The sequence below is a fragment of the Amblyomma mixtum genome, chromosome 1 (genome assembly GCF_055824585.1).
Source record: "Amblyomma mixtum isolate Tamu chromosome 1, ASM5582458v1, whole genome shotgun sequence".
Taxonomy (NCBI): domain Eukaryota; kingdom Metazoa; phylum Arthropoda; class Arachnida; order Ixodida; family Ixodidae; genus Amblyomma; species Amblyomma mixtum.
In genome coordinates this window covers 278,520,948-278,535,768 of record NC_143012.1, presented here as the reverse complement: position 1 = coordinate 278,535,768, position 14,821 = coordinate 278,520,948, and the positions used below count along the sequence as shown (strand labels likewise).

The window sequence follows — 14,821 nt, the reverse complement described above, 5'->3', positions numbered from 1 at the left end:
ATCTGCTTCCTTCCTGATAATAAAGGCCTCCACTTTCTCCCTACCAATTCGACCAGGGTGATTAAACAGGGGACTTGTCTTTCTAAGTGGGGAAGCAGATGAGCGTGTTGATACATCATCTATCAGTTTGGTGGCTAAGGAGTCAGGTTTTGTTGGCATTGAGCGAGGTCCAGGAGATAGAGGAGTGCCGTCTACAATGGAAGGTACTCTTCGAATTTCGTTGAAAAACACGTCACGACTCGACTGTGATGCGCATGCGCAGTATGGTTTTTAAGTTTTAATCTTTGTTCTGTTTTTTTGTGGTTGTTCCCTGTGTCCTGCGTATTTATATGTATACTTTTTCACAGAATAACATAACCAGTTTTTAGTCAGCGCTCGTGTCGTGTCCCGTCTTCATTTTGTCGTGTTTACTGCGTTACTTCAGCATGAAAAAATAGTTTAATGTGAGATGTTCTCACTTTACCCATTTTATTTATTGTCCGCAGCAAAGAGACCAATTTACGGGAACAGCCGCAAAATGAAGTGAACTCTAAATTAATGAAAATCGGCAATGTATATACGCTATAACCCACCCTATGAGGTGTAAGACGAACAGCCGATGGATTTTGCATCTAAGAGACCCTCCTGCTTGAGCAGTTTGGGAGACCCCGTAGCGCGAGTAATAGGTCTCCCTTGAAGCTTTAGTCAGTTGGGACTTTCTCGTACGCAGTCTACACACGGGGCCCCAAAATTGCCGCCGCACGCGCCCTCTACGTTCCCGCGCACTACTGAGAAACGAAACTGTCATGTATCGGTATATATAGATACAGACAGATACCTTTCCGTCACCCCGGAACCGACTTGCCAGTCCCCCCCTCCTTTACTATATGGTAAGAAAATGTTCGAGAATCCCTCCACCGCCCATCTCTCACCCGACGAGAGCCTCGTGATAGCACTGGCTCTCCCTAACATCCAGAACTTACCAAACATATTTTAATTAAATCACCTATTCGACATCGTCTTTGTGACTCACGTTATATATCCCGAGCCTGTATAGCTCAGTATCTTCAAAAACTCAGGCAATCGTGGCTTCTCACTATAGTAAAGTAAGAAATTTGTTTGTGACAGAATATTTGGGACTTTTCCTGGGGTGCTATCAAAGGCAACCTTTGTGTCGACAGAATTTCTTGCGCCTATGATAGAGTGATAAAGAGTGGTTAATCTGGCGTGCACCATTTGTCCACCAACTTGTCTCAAGCATTTATTTTCGAAACTACAACCAACCCCTTTTTGGCGGCTATGCTTAATAGGTGACTAAGTGCTCGCCTGTCTTTTCTGGACATGCGCGTGAGTGCTGATTCATTCCGTTTTCTCACTCTTCGCTTTTACTTACCTGTACGGCCTCTCCACAAGGCAGATGACAAATGTTGCGATCGGTCATTACTTCCTCTACCCATACATCTACAGCCTTACCTAGACTTTCTTGATGCTCGTTTATTAAAGCGAAGTCAGCGGATGTAGAGTGGGGCCCACTTTAATGGCCACAGATATAACGAATGCTCGCTTATTACGAGCGGGTGCAGTGTTACCGCGAAAATATGCATAAGGGCAACGGAAATTCGTCGCAGATACAGCGAACAATTCTGGCCACACCACTCGGTTATAGCGAACGAGGTGGCGTGTTGAACTACCCCGAGGTTGTAGAGGTCGTTCTTCCGCTAAGCACGCAGATGAAATAGCGCCTCTCAACCTTAGCCGCCGCGGTGGCTCAGTTATGGTGCTCGACTGCTGACCCGAAAGACGAGGGTGGTTCGATCCCGGCCGCGGCGCTTGAATTTCTATGGGGGCGAAATTCTAGAGGCCCCTGTACTGTGCGATGTCAGCGCACGTTAAAGAACCCCAGGTGGTCGAAATTTCCGGAGCCCTTCACTACGGCGTCTCTCATAGCCTTAGTCACTTTGGGACGTTAAACCCCATAAACCAAACCAAGCCGCTCAACCTTCACGACATCGCCCCGGAAAGAGCATGTCAACCCAGAAATGGAATTAAAAGGCGGCACTGTTGTGCGCAGCGCTAACCGGAAAGTCCGGCGTCCGGTAACACTGTAAACGCTAAAGTAAACGCGGTAATGATATGCTATAATTCTCTATTGAAATAGTAAGTAACCGCCGGCCAAACGCGCGTCGATGGCCAACGAGGGCAATCATTGCCTATGCGTTCGCCGGCTCGGCAAAACATCCCGAGTAGAAGAAGCGCGGTGCGCGTGAGAAAGAGGCATCGTCAAAAGCGAAGTTGCTGGCCATGGTCGCGGATCAACTAACAGGAGGGATTAGATAATTTCGAAATCCTTGCTGGTCATGCCAGTCACGTGGTATGCATAGCCTGCCCAGTCGTCTCCATCTTTTGCGCCGCTACCATGTGCAGGCATTGTCATATAGCGGACAGTGCAACGGATGCATTCTGCGCCACACGCTCTGCGCTACATCGTCGCTGCATCAGCCCAGGAACGACAGAAGAAGCTCGAAAACACGCGTGATCAGATGCTTGCAGATTTCTGGCAACACTTCGTTGATCCATAGACGACCGGATGTTTCCTCGGATAACTACGTTCCTGCGGTCCACAAAATCGCAGAAGCGTCTGCTCTGACGGTGACGTTGAACACCAAGTGCGAGCTGTCCCTACTGCCAGGAATCTCATTTAGGTGGCCGACCTGCCACCAGTTGCCATGCACACTTCATCTATGATTAGTTATACTCCGTCCCTGAATTTGATAGTTGACAGCAAGGTCTCGACGAGGATTAAATGACCACCCTAGATAGCCTGGAAAGAGCCGCGACAGGCTCTGCTTTGCACAAGTAGCCACGCATAACGCAGCTTTAAAAGAAATAATTGCCACTGTTAGCGGCCTTAGTATTTTTGGCTGTTGCACGAAGAATCAACTTTTTACGAACATCAGCTATAACGAATGGAACCCGTGTGACCGTCAGGTTCGTTATAAGTGGACTTGACTGTAGTTTCAATCGGCCACAAAAACCTCTTTCGCCCTTCAGACATGGACCTTACATGTTTATACGTACCTTCGCGCCAAAGGGGCATTTGTGCAGTGGTCAGTGCATTTCTACCTGTGCGAGCAACGAGAAACAATTTCAGCAATAAAATGATATTTTTGTCGTGATGCTGTATTCTTTTGGGACATACTTAAGCAGTCTCATAAAAAACCCATTGACATCATACATTTTGCTATAAAATTTATGACCGCGATGAAAAACTCCGGCATTCCGTGCGAACTCTTCGTGTTTTTAGGACGCAGAACCACCGTGTTCCACGAGGTCACTATTCAGACAACAGTGCACTTTAAGGTAGGAGGAATATGCTGCGCATGTTCAACCTCCTGACTGGTTCCCCTTTCATGACGTGTGCACCGTCGGGAATTTTCATGTGCGGGCGGAAGCAGGGAGTTATGGTGGCATGAGGCCTTATGCCGAGATCGCTGAATTCGACGAGGTCAAGTAAGGCATGAGGAGGGTCATAGAGGTTCCAAATATTCCATGCAACAACCATAAAAAGAAGCCTAGAAGATAGCCGAGTAGCCTAAAGCATCCGTAAACAGAGTTTTCTGTTGCGCCGCCATTAGTACGAATCCCGCTCGGAGTCAGAGGTTAGACTATTGATACTGTTTTAGTTGTTCTTTTTACTGCGTTAGCAGTATAGCCTGCTTTCCCAAAAATAACCGCGCTTCGCGCGTGCAGCCTCCATCCTTGATGCACACTCCGGAGAGCACACATCAGGGCATTCACTGGTAAAAAGGCACCTTCAAAAACTTTCATCCATCTCCCCACACCCCATCACCCACCTGTACCCGTTATAGCCGAGGCAGATTGTTGTGAAGGCTCAATGTATTCAGTCGCCTAAGCGTTCTACGAAAAAAACGCTAACCATCAGAAGCCTGTCGTGTCAGACACTGAGAACGGGAAGTATGACTGCGAGAAGTAGATATAAGTCGCCAGACAGAGGATTCAAGATCGAGCAGCGCGAGAAGAGCGGATGCAGCCCCGCGCTGGCGACTGGCAGCAATTTTTTCTTAGAAGCAGGACGATTTCAGTGAATCGGCATAACGAAATCACTGCATCGGAGTTACATTTCATCGCAGTAGCATCTTTCTATGCGTAATCACTTTCGCATGCCAGCGAGCGCATGTATTTCCGCATTGCCCTTTCCTGTAATCGGTATTTAATTTTTTTCTGATTAGTACATCTCCACCGTTGCCAAGAACCCACCTTTCGCTGCTTATTTCCGTCACGCACTAGCAGGAATATGCGAATTCTAAAAAAAAAAAAGAAGCTGCACCAATTTATACATCCTTCTTTTGGTAATACTAGTAGTAATATCGCGGCTTTAACGCATCGAGTAGACATTGGGGCTATATGACAGACGGTGTAGTGGAGGGCTCCAGATTAACTGAGACCAGCTGGGGATTTTCGACGTGCGACAGAGCACGCTGGTTTTTGTATTTTTGGAATCAGCAGCCGAGCTCCACAGCCACTGAGCCATTTTTTTTTCTTTATTGCCCTACGGGCCCATCGTCAGGGGTTTTATTTAGAACTTGCTCTTTAATACAATGAGCGCCTACAAAAGTAAATGTTGCACTACCCACTGCGGTTGCCCAGTGGTTAGTGCGCTCGGTTACTTATTCGGTGTACCCGGGTTCGAACTCGGCCCCAGCGGCCACGTTTCGATGGAGGCGAAACGCAAAAGGCACCGTGCGCTGCGCGATGTCAGTACACGTTAAAGGGCAACTGCGCCACTTTTTGAGAATTTCGCGATACTCAAGGATTCAAATCCTTTAGGTAAAATCCTTTAGGATTTAGGTAAAGCATGCTAAGTTTCTTGCACTACCATTAAAAATAGAGATGTGATCGACGATTAAATTTTGCACTTCTCCTCAAAGTAACAGAGGAGTGCGGGGAAGTTCAGTGTGATGTCATGGAAGGTATGATTTCAAATTACTGCTGCCGTCAGCCACGCCCTGCCGTGTCTCGTTGGACGCTGCCAAACAACGTTCGGTGGGCTTTGACTTCGGTGGCGTTGGTTTTTGCCTTTAAAGCAGGCGTTTATGCGTTGGAAATGTACGGATACTTTCGATGACGTCATCATGCGTCCCCCACTTATCGTTGTGGGCTGCGGAGAAGCTTGAAGGCCGTCGCAAATTTAATTGGCGATTACGTCACCGTTTCAAATGCTAGGCCAAAAAGGCTGAGGCTTAACTTGGTTAAAGCCTGGAGAATGCGAAGCATCATCGTGTCGCGTAATTTGGAGGCGCACAACCACAGCGACGGCGCGAGGTGGGCCCCCGTTTCTCCACTGACGTAACGTCATCGTGTCACGTGGTGTGACGTCATGTATCACGTGATTTGGAGGCGCACAACCACAGCGACGGCGCGAGGTGGGCCCCCGTTTCTCTACTGTCGTGACGTCATCGTGTCACGTGGTGTGACGTCATGTATCACGTGATTTGGAGGCGCATAACCACGGTGAAGGGCTGAAGTGGTAGCTAAAGTAGTATGCTTCGCATAAAAGGACTTGGCATACTTTACCTGGAAGTTTCACACACTCCACCCTTTTAAGCTCGTCGATTTCTAAAACATATGCAGTTGCCCTTTAAGGATCCCCAGCAGGTAGGAATTATTCCGAAGCTCGCCCCTACTGCGCCTGTTTCTCTTTTTTCTTTCCCTCCCACCTTCCTCCATCTCTGACGGCGTGGTTCAGGTGTCCACTAAGAAGTGAGACAGACTGCACCATTTCATTTCCTCAAAAACCACCATCACAACATTGTTGGGTCCTCGCGCTAATATTTCGTCTATTTGTGGGAAATGACGCAAGGAAAAGGAAGGCATTCTCAATCGGTACTAAAATTACTATAGACACCCAGTTTTATTGCGTGTTTTCTGATTTCAAATGATGCCACAGATATTAGAATACATGGGTCACCGTGTGGTATTCGCCTACTGCCACTAAATAATTTTGAAAATAATTTGTCCTCCCATGCTGTTTCGGTTTCATCAACCGAATGATGGCTGTGACGTGAGTACAAAATTAGGTCACGTGAGGCACGGGAAAACTAATACAAACACTGATACGTTGTTTTGACTAACTGTAGCACTTAAATCAGCCGACTTCAAGACCTATAATTACAACTAACTACGTATCAGCAGTTATATTGCCGTTTTATAGCACCTCACGCGGCCTAATTTCCACTACACGTCACAGCCATAGTTATGTTGGTGAAACCGAAACAGGGTCAAGAAGAAATTGAAATATAAATTATTTATTACGTGTTGGTGAATACCACGCGGTGCTCCATGTACACCAATGTCTAACGCATCGTTTGAAAGAAGAAAGCACGCCAGCAAAACTTTGGTGCCTGTAGTACTGTATTGAGTTAGAGAAGTCCTAACTTTTTGATTAAATATTTACGCAAATATGTAAAAGGGAGGAGTAATAATTCCAGATTTCGCATAAACATGACATACAAGTGTTTAGGATTGGCGGTAGTACATTACAGAAGCGTCCATTAGGCTTCTTCCCAGGCACCAGACCTCCTGTAAGTTTGCTGTCGCATGAACTGCATACCATTTTCGCACTTCCCAGCGCAGACAGCTACCTGTGGATAAATCTATGTGCTAGGTCATCTCATTTTGTCGGAAAACAAGACTTATGCCGGGATGCAAAAAAAGTGGGGCTGAACCGGGTTCCGAACCGGTTCGGAACGGTTCCTTTGAATCGTTCCGGTTCGGGTTCAGTTCCAAGATGGCGAAAAAAATATGGGTTCGGTTCGGTTCCGGTTCCGGGCGAAAATTCGGGTTCGGTTCCGGTTTCGGGTTCGGGTTCAGTTCCGGTTCGACACCCTGATGCCAGGTTCATGTCACAGTGAGAACAGATCTTTACTTTATAATTTAAAGAACCGTACAGTACCGCAGCGCCGTCGCTTGCACTTCAATGTTTCGCACGATCGCTGATTTCGTGGGAATTTTCGCACAAGTAGCAAATATTAGTAGAAATATTCGATTCGTATCCGATTCGGTTTTTGGCGACACTATTCGTATTCGATTCAGTAGCGAAGCTGCACTATTGTATTGATTCGGCTTGAAAAAGTACTGTTCGCTCACACCTAGTTTTTGTCGTCGGCATTGCTGCAAAAAGGAGTATTCAAAGCAAAGTAAGAATTTATACTCCAATAAGGCGTTCAGAAAAATTTTCCTAAGTTCGGGTGTTTTCAGGCTATTTTTTTACAGCACAAGACCCATTTAAAATAACTTCACTTTTTTTGCGCTAGACATAAAGTGCTCTATTTTTGGTTCATTGTTGCATTAACAAAACGGAAATCCCGGATTCCACTAAAAAAATTCGGCGCACACACTTAAGACTGCTGACGTGTGAGAATGCGAAGAATTACTGTCGCTGGGTGCATTGTTGACGCACAATGTTTGTACAAGCACTAAAGTTATTTTCTTCGAGTTTGTGTTTACGTATTGGTTTCTCACCAAACTGCAAACGTTCGGACCCTCTCGTTGCACGACGACACCCATGCGCGTGCGTATGACACCGCCAGGAACCTTGTACGACAAACGGTTGCGTCACAATTTTCGTACGAATGTCGGGAAAACTGACGCCACATGGAGATACGGCAGTGGCGAGTATAAATGGACGAACGACATGTATAGGATCGTATGAGGGGGCAGCGCTTGGCTTTCTGTGTGCGTCTTACGGCCGCTTGATGACGTCATCCATTTTTTCTTGCCGTCGCTGGCAGTTTCTGTACCATCCGTGAGTACACACACACGAACACATGCTGCTGGTTTTTCTCGTAATGGGACTAGCAATGCTTTCTTATTAAAAATGTTTGAAAATTGTTTTTTTTTCCAAAACTACTACAAATATTTCGTACCGAACGTTACCAATCTCCTACGGAGCACTCCCGCGTCAGAGCAAGACCAGCCTGCCTATATTTCTACGGTGTGAAAACATTCAACATCGCAGCGACGATATTGAACGCGCAATCTCCTTGGATCGGGGTGTAGTTAGCGTGGGCTGCGCTTCATACATTGATTTCGATTAGATGTCTTGTCGATAGTATGTTTTGATTTCTTGCTTCTACATCACCCTTTTTCAAACTTATCTTCAAATTCATCCGCCTCGAATCCTAGTAGACAGATGACACCCTTTCGAATAAGCATATCTACAGATTTTCTTACTGAACTTTACTTCAAAACTAGAGACTTTTGTTTACATCTGTCAAGCACAACAGCACATTGTGACAATTCTTCCGACATTATCGTCATACCCAACAATTCTGGCTATTTTCGAGGAGAAATCGCGTTTAACCTGATTTCGAAGAAATATGCTCTGGGAACGATAATCGATTAAAATCGAGTTTTACCCGAAAACGAAAGGTCCTACGTATTAACTGTCACTGCTGACCTTGTCGACCTCAACGGGTGATCAAGCCTACCAAAGAGTCATTGTGAACCGCTTTTTTTTTTTGTCACTCAAGGTTTTAATCGCCAAAAGCTGAAAAAAAGCATTCATTCATTCAACAAAGGCATAGCAATTAACGGCGTTTTCCGCATTCTCTTGAAAGTTTTTGCAATAGGCCAATGCTGTACGAAGTTTGAGTAACGAGGAGTTCGAAACGGGCGCTGAAATTCAAGTGCCGTCCGAATTCACATCTATATATCTTACCGGCTCCGCTTTCAGTAAAATGACTTTGCTGTCATCGTAAAGGGAGGTCAGGCGCTGTATGGTGCGAGAGGCAACTTTTGTTTTCTTCGTATTTCAAGCTCTGTACCTTCACTGACCAGACAGAAGGGGAATAACAATGAGAACACCCATTGTTCTTTCTGCTGATTTTATCATGAACTTCAAAAGCACGCACTTTTGTTCATATCTGTCAAGCACAACAACACATTGTGACAATTCTTCCAACGTTATTGTCATACCCAACAATTCTGGACAAACGCATTTTTAAGCGGGAAACCACTGATGAACGTAATTTTTTCATATAATGTAATATTTCACAATAACGATAAATATATCCGCAGATCATCCGACGGCAGTTTTGAAATTTTTTATTATTAATGTTTCTGCTATCTTCAAAAGCTTTCACCGTTAGTTTTCTGTGGCAGTCTTAACTGTTCGATGCTATCGATGGAAACATTTTGCTCCATATCAGAAAAATGAACCATTACCTTCAATATTTCCGTAACAGTACCTTAAAATTTTCAAATTTTCAAAATTTTTGTCCGATAATGTTGGACATGAGTTCCTCATATCTTTACGTGGAGCTTTCAGTGAACACCAACATTCTGGTTGCGTGTCAGAATGACGGTAACATGCCATCAGACACGTATACATAAGATTTAGGTTTCTTTCTTTTTTCTTGTTGCTTTGTTACTTGTTCTAATGCACTAGTGGCACTTTTACACTTTAGCGGTGATATATTACTGTATGAAAGAAAGAGAAAGCGTCACAGACTAGTTACTTTTTTAATTACCAGTTAGCCACTAACTGTACGATGTGCCTTCATGTGCGCGCCTGTCTCTTACCGTTCGCTCCCGCAGAGATCTGACGTACAACCGCATCGTATCGCTGGACGACTCGCCATTCCTATCGCAGAAGAAGCTTCGCGATCTCAACCTAGGCAACAACCTCATCCGACGCATTGGGGACACCGCCTTCCACGGGCTCACCTCTCTGCAAGTGCTGTGAGCAAGGCACCAATTCGCTCTCGTTTTCTGCCTGTTTTTTCTTTCTTTATCGGCTGCAAAAGTTGCGCGCAGACTTTATTGCTATGACCAGGTTCATTAGTACGCATCACACCAGCAGCAGAAACTGCAGATGGTTGCTAGCGAAAGTGTAGTCAAGGGAAGCCTATGGATAAGTGGGCTGAAGCTACACCTGAAATATGGTCGATTTTGCGTGCGTAGAGAGTTGTGCGTATTAGCTTGGCGTACTTCACTGAAAATCAAACTGCTGTGAAGACGTGGAGAGAAAGTGAAGACACAACACTGTCTCAGGGCGCTTTGCGTGCGCCTTCACTTTCTGTACACGTCTTCGTTGTCCTACAATTTTGAGTTACTGGCCGACTCCGCATGAACGCCACAGCTCTCTCCTTACCCAGCTCTCCTTTCCAAGAAAAGAAAGAAGATTCTGGCTACGATATAACTGAGTGCAAAAGCACAGCATACTCTTAGTTTATTAAGCAAGGGTTTCAGCCTTTCAAATGCAATCATGTTAGGGTTCATTCGGGAGGACGTCAGATGTCAGGTACCGTGCGAATATGTACTTTGTACAGCTATGCAATTTTTTAGCTTAGTGGTGGTTGTGTCACGTCAGCAGACCAACCGAGCATGGGACGCTGCGGCTAGCAAGCGCTGTTCCGTTTCGCCCCTGTGGTCCTTCACACAATTCTGAACGGCCGTCTGTTCAGTCCTGCCTTGATATTGCTAAAGTATTGGAAAGCAGTACATGCTATAGACTTTAGCACGACTTCACACCTCGGACGTTTATCACCTTCCCTCTTGGTGTTGCAGGGCACTGCAGAAGAATGGTATCAGGGAGATTCATCCGGACTCATTTGTACCCACAGTGAAGCTTCAAGACCTGTGAGTACGCAACGTTGAACAAAACATAAATGAGTAACAAGATGCCAGGACACCTCGCTCAGTGTGTGTTCCTACATCCTACATTTGAGTACTTCGGGAGACGAGCTGTAGAGTGTGAAAAGCGGGCGCTCGTAAGACCGGAAATCGCAGCAGAGTGCTGCACTCACGACAGTACATTTCAACGCTTACAGAGCCACGCAGGGAAAAATGTCATGCGCCCCATGGTTAGGGGTAAAATGAAAGAGCATCATGAATCAAATACGGGTATCAGATATGCCGCGCGGGAGATGCCACAAGTTGAAATTCGAGATTACCACCGGATTGACAGTTTCCTCATATTAATCTGCCTCCGCCTCAGCATGTCGAACTCCATACAGAATTTGCGACCAATGCAGCAAGCTTTCATTCTGACGTCATGGCTCCGCATCTGACTTCACTGGCGGCAAGCAAAAAAATCGACACAGTAGCTAGAGAGCGCTCGCGGCTGTTCGTTTTAATTTGCAGACTTTGCGCGGTGTATTTAGTCATAATATTTTGGCGAGGTCATTCTGAGGATGGTCTCTACGCACTGAGCTTATTCATCTGAAATGTCTTTGAACTTATTACAGGTACATTAATACAATTATTTGAGTGAAAGTACACGGGAAGGAACAATTATCGTAATTTGAAGAAATCTCTCAAGTTGGTCAAGCAATGTAGCCGCGAGAAAAAGATTGCTGTTATATATCGCCGTCTAGAATTGATTCAGCCACCGCAGTGCGTCTCTAAATCCCAGGATAAGCTCAACACATTTTGTTTTACTTCCGACTCCTGTGCTCTTTGACATTTGCTACCTTGTGTACAGTCTCGTGCACAGCTAACAGATACATGCCTTGAAAGCCTCTCTAGCAGGTGGAGCTTCTGACAAGGCAGTGAACGTGCCGGAAATGGGTTCGTCTTGTACTTAAAACCACTGCCGCTTGCTTTTTATTATATATGTAACTGTAGCATGAGGCCACTAGAGGCGAATCTTCTGGAGACGAATGACAGCAACAGGACACTGTGCGTATGCGTTCCGTCTGTAGAGTCTTCGTGAGAAGTCTTCGGGCCTTAGGGATTGTAGTCTAGCCCTATAGTGGTGCCCTTGCGGTACATAGGTCCCAAATACCAAAAAGGCCTAAAAAATTAGTTCTCCTCGCCCTGGAGAGATTTAGTGCATTTAGGAGCGCCATAGGCGCCCCGCAAAAGGCTGAATAGCGAACAACTCTGAAGACTTTTGATGAAGGGTGCACAATGGTAGTCGTGCTGAGTTGCCACAGTCCGCGTTTCACGGCCCGTCCGCTGCGCCCTGCCTTCCAGAAACCTGGGGGACAACGAGTTCCCGGCGATGCCGTACCGCGGCCTGCGCGGCCTCCACCGGCTGGTCACGTCGGGCAACCGGCACCTGCGCAGCTTCCCGCCGCCCGAGGCGTTCCCGCGCATCCAGAAGCTGTACCTGTCCTACTCGTACCACTGCTGCGCCTACCTGCAGACCACGGCCGGAGGGACGCCCGACGCGCCGGTCGCCAAGGACGCTGTGCTCTGGCTCAAGAAGGACGACATCGACATGGACAAGTGGACCAGCCTCAGCAACGCCTCGGGACTCGACGTTTTCCCCGGTACGTGTCCACCTGGGCAGCTGACCGGGATTCGTCTATTGAAAAGCTGAGATAACAGTGCGTTCTGCCTATGCCTCGTGCCAACGCGCTTTGTACTTAAAAGTGCACTGAAGAGGAATCGGAACTCGTCTTTCTGCCGCGAGAACTCGATCTACACGTTCCGAGCATTCTTAGAAACTTCGATTTATTGCCCTGTGTGGCCGATTTCCCTAACTAAATCGAATTAACGCACGGCTCCCACCTTTATTTTTTTTAATTCTCCCCGTACGGTGGGCGGAGTCGACAAACGCATGGAGTGCCTTTCACCCGGTCCCGTGGCGGCTTGCCGCTCTGCTATCGGCGGAGTAATACGTAGTAATCCGTAGTAGCAAATAGTCCGCACGTGTTTTTATTTCTGCGGGCTTATTTTGTGACTGTATTATCTGCGAATGAAACTATTTATTCACGGAAGCCTAAAAAACAAAATAAACCGAAAGCAAAGCCTCCACGGAGCTAGCTAAAAGGCACTCCACGCGTTGGTCGACTCCGCCCACCGTTCGGGGAGAATTCAAAAAATAAAGGCGGGAGCCGGACGTTAATTCGATTTAATTAGAGAAATCGGCCACACAGGGCAGTAAGTCGCAGTTTCTAAGAATGCTCGGAACGTGTAGATCGAGTTCCCGCGGCAAAAAGACGAGACCAGATTCCTTTTCACTGCACCTTTAATCATCGTGTTCTTTCATATGCACCAACTATAGTACACATTGTTCTTATGCTGAGATACGAACTTCGATCGTAACTGTATGCATGTGATTGTGCTTGTGGGCCACAGACAAGCATATATATACAGAGAGAGGCAAGGAGAAACTTCCCATCTCTAGCAGCACGGCGATCATTGTCATATTATCAGCGAGAGATAACTGCGAGCAGCTGGTGTAGTTTTTGTCTTTCGTGTTATGAATCCTGATGCGACCTTCTCGATCTCTGCATATGTTCCCCCGTTCAGCTTTTTCAGTCCTCCAATCTCGCCTCACTTCCTGCGAACTACATCTTGACAGCTTGAATTACGCATCTGAGAGCCCTTTCAATCTCAGAGTCCGCCAGGTGACCTTGATGCCTTCTTGTGTTCGCCACTTTGCATGCATTATAATACGCTGCGCGGCTTTCTTGTTATTTCCGAGTGCAACGAGAGCGAACGTTGTCTCTAAACTTTTGTCGGGGACGCTTTGACATCAAACGCTGAGGCCCTACCTCAAATAGCAAAGCGCATACTTTTCAAACGATAAAAAAAAAAGTTTCCATGTGTCACCGCTTCGTGATGGATACCAAAATTGGCACTGCAATAATTTTCGCTGAAAAAATTCAGGCTGTGTTTTTTGTGTGAAAGAGGGACCTGGTGCGGATCTTTTCACCTTGTCGCAGAATGAGGTACAACTGTATGTTGTGCTTACTCAGAGGCTGCGGCTAGAGGGTGCATGGAAGAGCCTAACAGATTTAGTCAGAAGGAAGAGATGGATGCACAAGCTCATCTCAATCAGAATATCTCCTCCTCGCATCCGCATAATAGCGTTAGCTGGTGTTCCTGTGTATCATTGTCATGCGCCTTTTAATTTTGCTTGAATCACTCTTGAGTCCGTTTATGTGCATGAACGTTTGAAAGTTCACACCAGACAAATGAGTCGCTATTGCAATTCTTCGCAGACAACATAACGTCGAAATTCCAAGAGTTCACTCACCAACTCATCAAGGTCTTCGGCCAGGACTATATCATACCAGACAACCTGGCCCAATACTACGGCGAATACTTGGAGGACTACAAGGCCCTCTACACGAGCGACGAGGAGTTCCAGTACCCCGTGCAGTGCATTCCGCTACCAAGTGATTTTTCTTTCGCTACCTCTGTTACTTTTGTAGTAGTCAATGTACGTACAAATTCTCATTCTGGACTATATCACATGGCAGGGACACGCTGGCTTGCTGTCTTGGAACGAAGGCAACAGTAGCAAACAATAACATTTTAAACAATTAGGTAGCGCCATGTCTAGTAATTTCGTCGGCGCGCATTCAGTGTTTGCCCCGCAAAAACAAGAAAGACAGAGAGAGAAAATTGCCGGCAAGAGGCAATTGGGCTTACAGGGACGCTCACATCTGGTTAAACGCCGCATCCACCGTAGGGATAGTTTTATAAAAAACGCGCGTTTAACATTGTGATGATCCCATACTTCCTTCATGTTCTTGAAAATGACAATTAACGGGTGCGATAAACTGGCGAAAAATTTCTTGCAGTTCTGTTCACCATTCAAAATTATCGACTTTATGCCTGCTTTGTTAGAGCAAAAAATAAATCCTCTTTTCTGTATAGCGCTTACTTTTCGCCCCAAAAGCGCTTAAGTTTTTTTCGTTGCACTTGTTCACTCGAAAGACTGGCGAAGGAATTCGTCGATGTTCATAGATAAAGATAAAATCACAAAGCCTGTAAAGAGGCTGGGAAACACCATTGTCAGACTTTTGTAGTGTTTCTTGAAATCTTCTTGAAATCCATGCCTGCCCATGTACCGTCTTTG

General features: G+C 46.2%; 1 protein-coding gene across 4 annotated transcripts in view; it reads left to right on the top strand.

The window, feature by feature from the left end:
* The window catches only part of rk (G-protein coupled receptor rickets), a 180,679-nt gene that overhangs the window by 154,483 nt on the left and 11,375 nt on the right, over positions 1-14,821 (top strand). For 3 of the 4 annotated variants that reach the window (XR_016286933.1, XR_016286932.1, XM_089566138.1), the window contains 4 exons: positions 9,598-9,741; positions 10,570-10,641; positions 11,980-12,278; positions 13,959-14,135. Coding sequence is in view for 1 of the 4 variants with exons in the window: in XM_089566138.1 (XP_089422264.1) it covers positions 9,598-9,741; positions 10,570-10,641; positions 11,980-12,278; positions 13,959-14,135 (692 nt within the window). In the remaining 3 variants the exon portion in view is untranslated. The remainder of the gene's footprint in view (positions 1-9,597; positions 9,742-10,569; positions 10,642-11,979; positions 12,279-13,958; positions 14,136-14,821) is intronic. The other variant, XR_016286934.1, reaches the window with a different exon arrangement.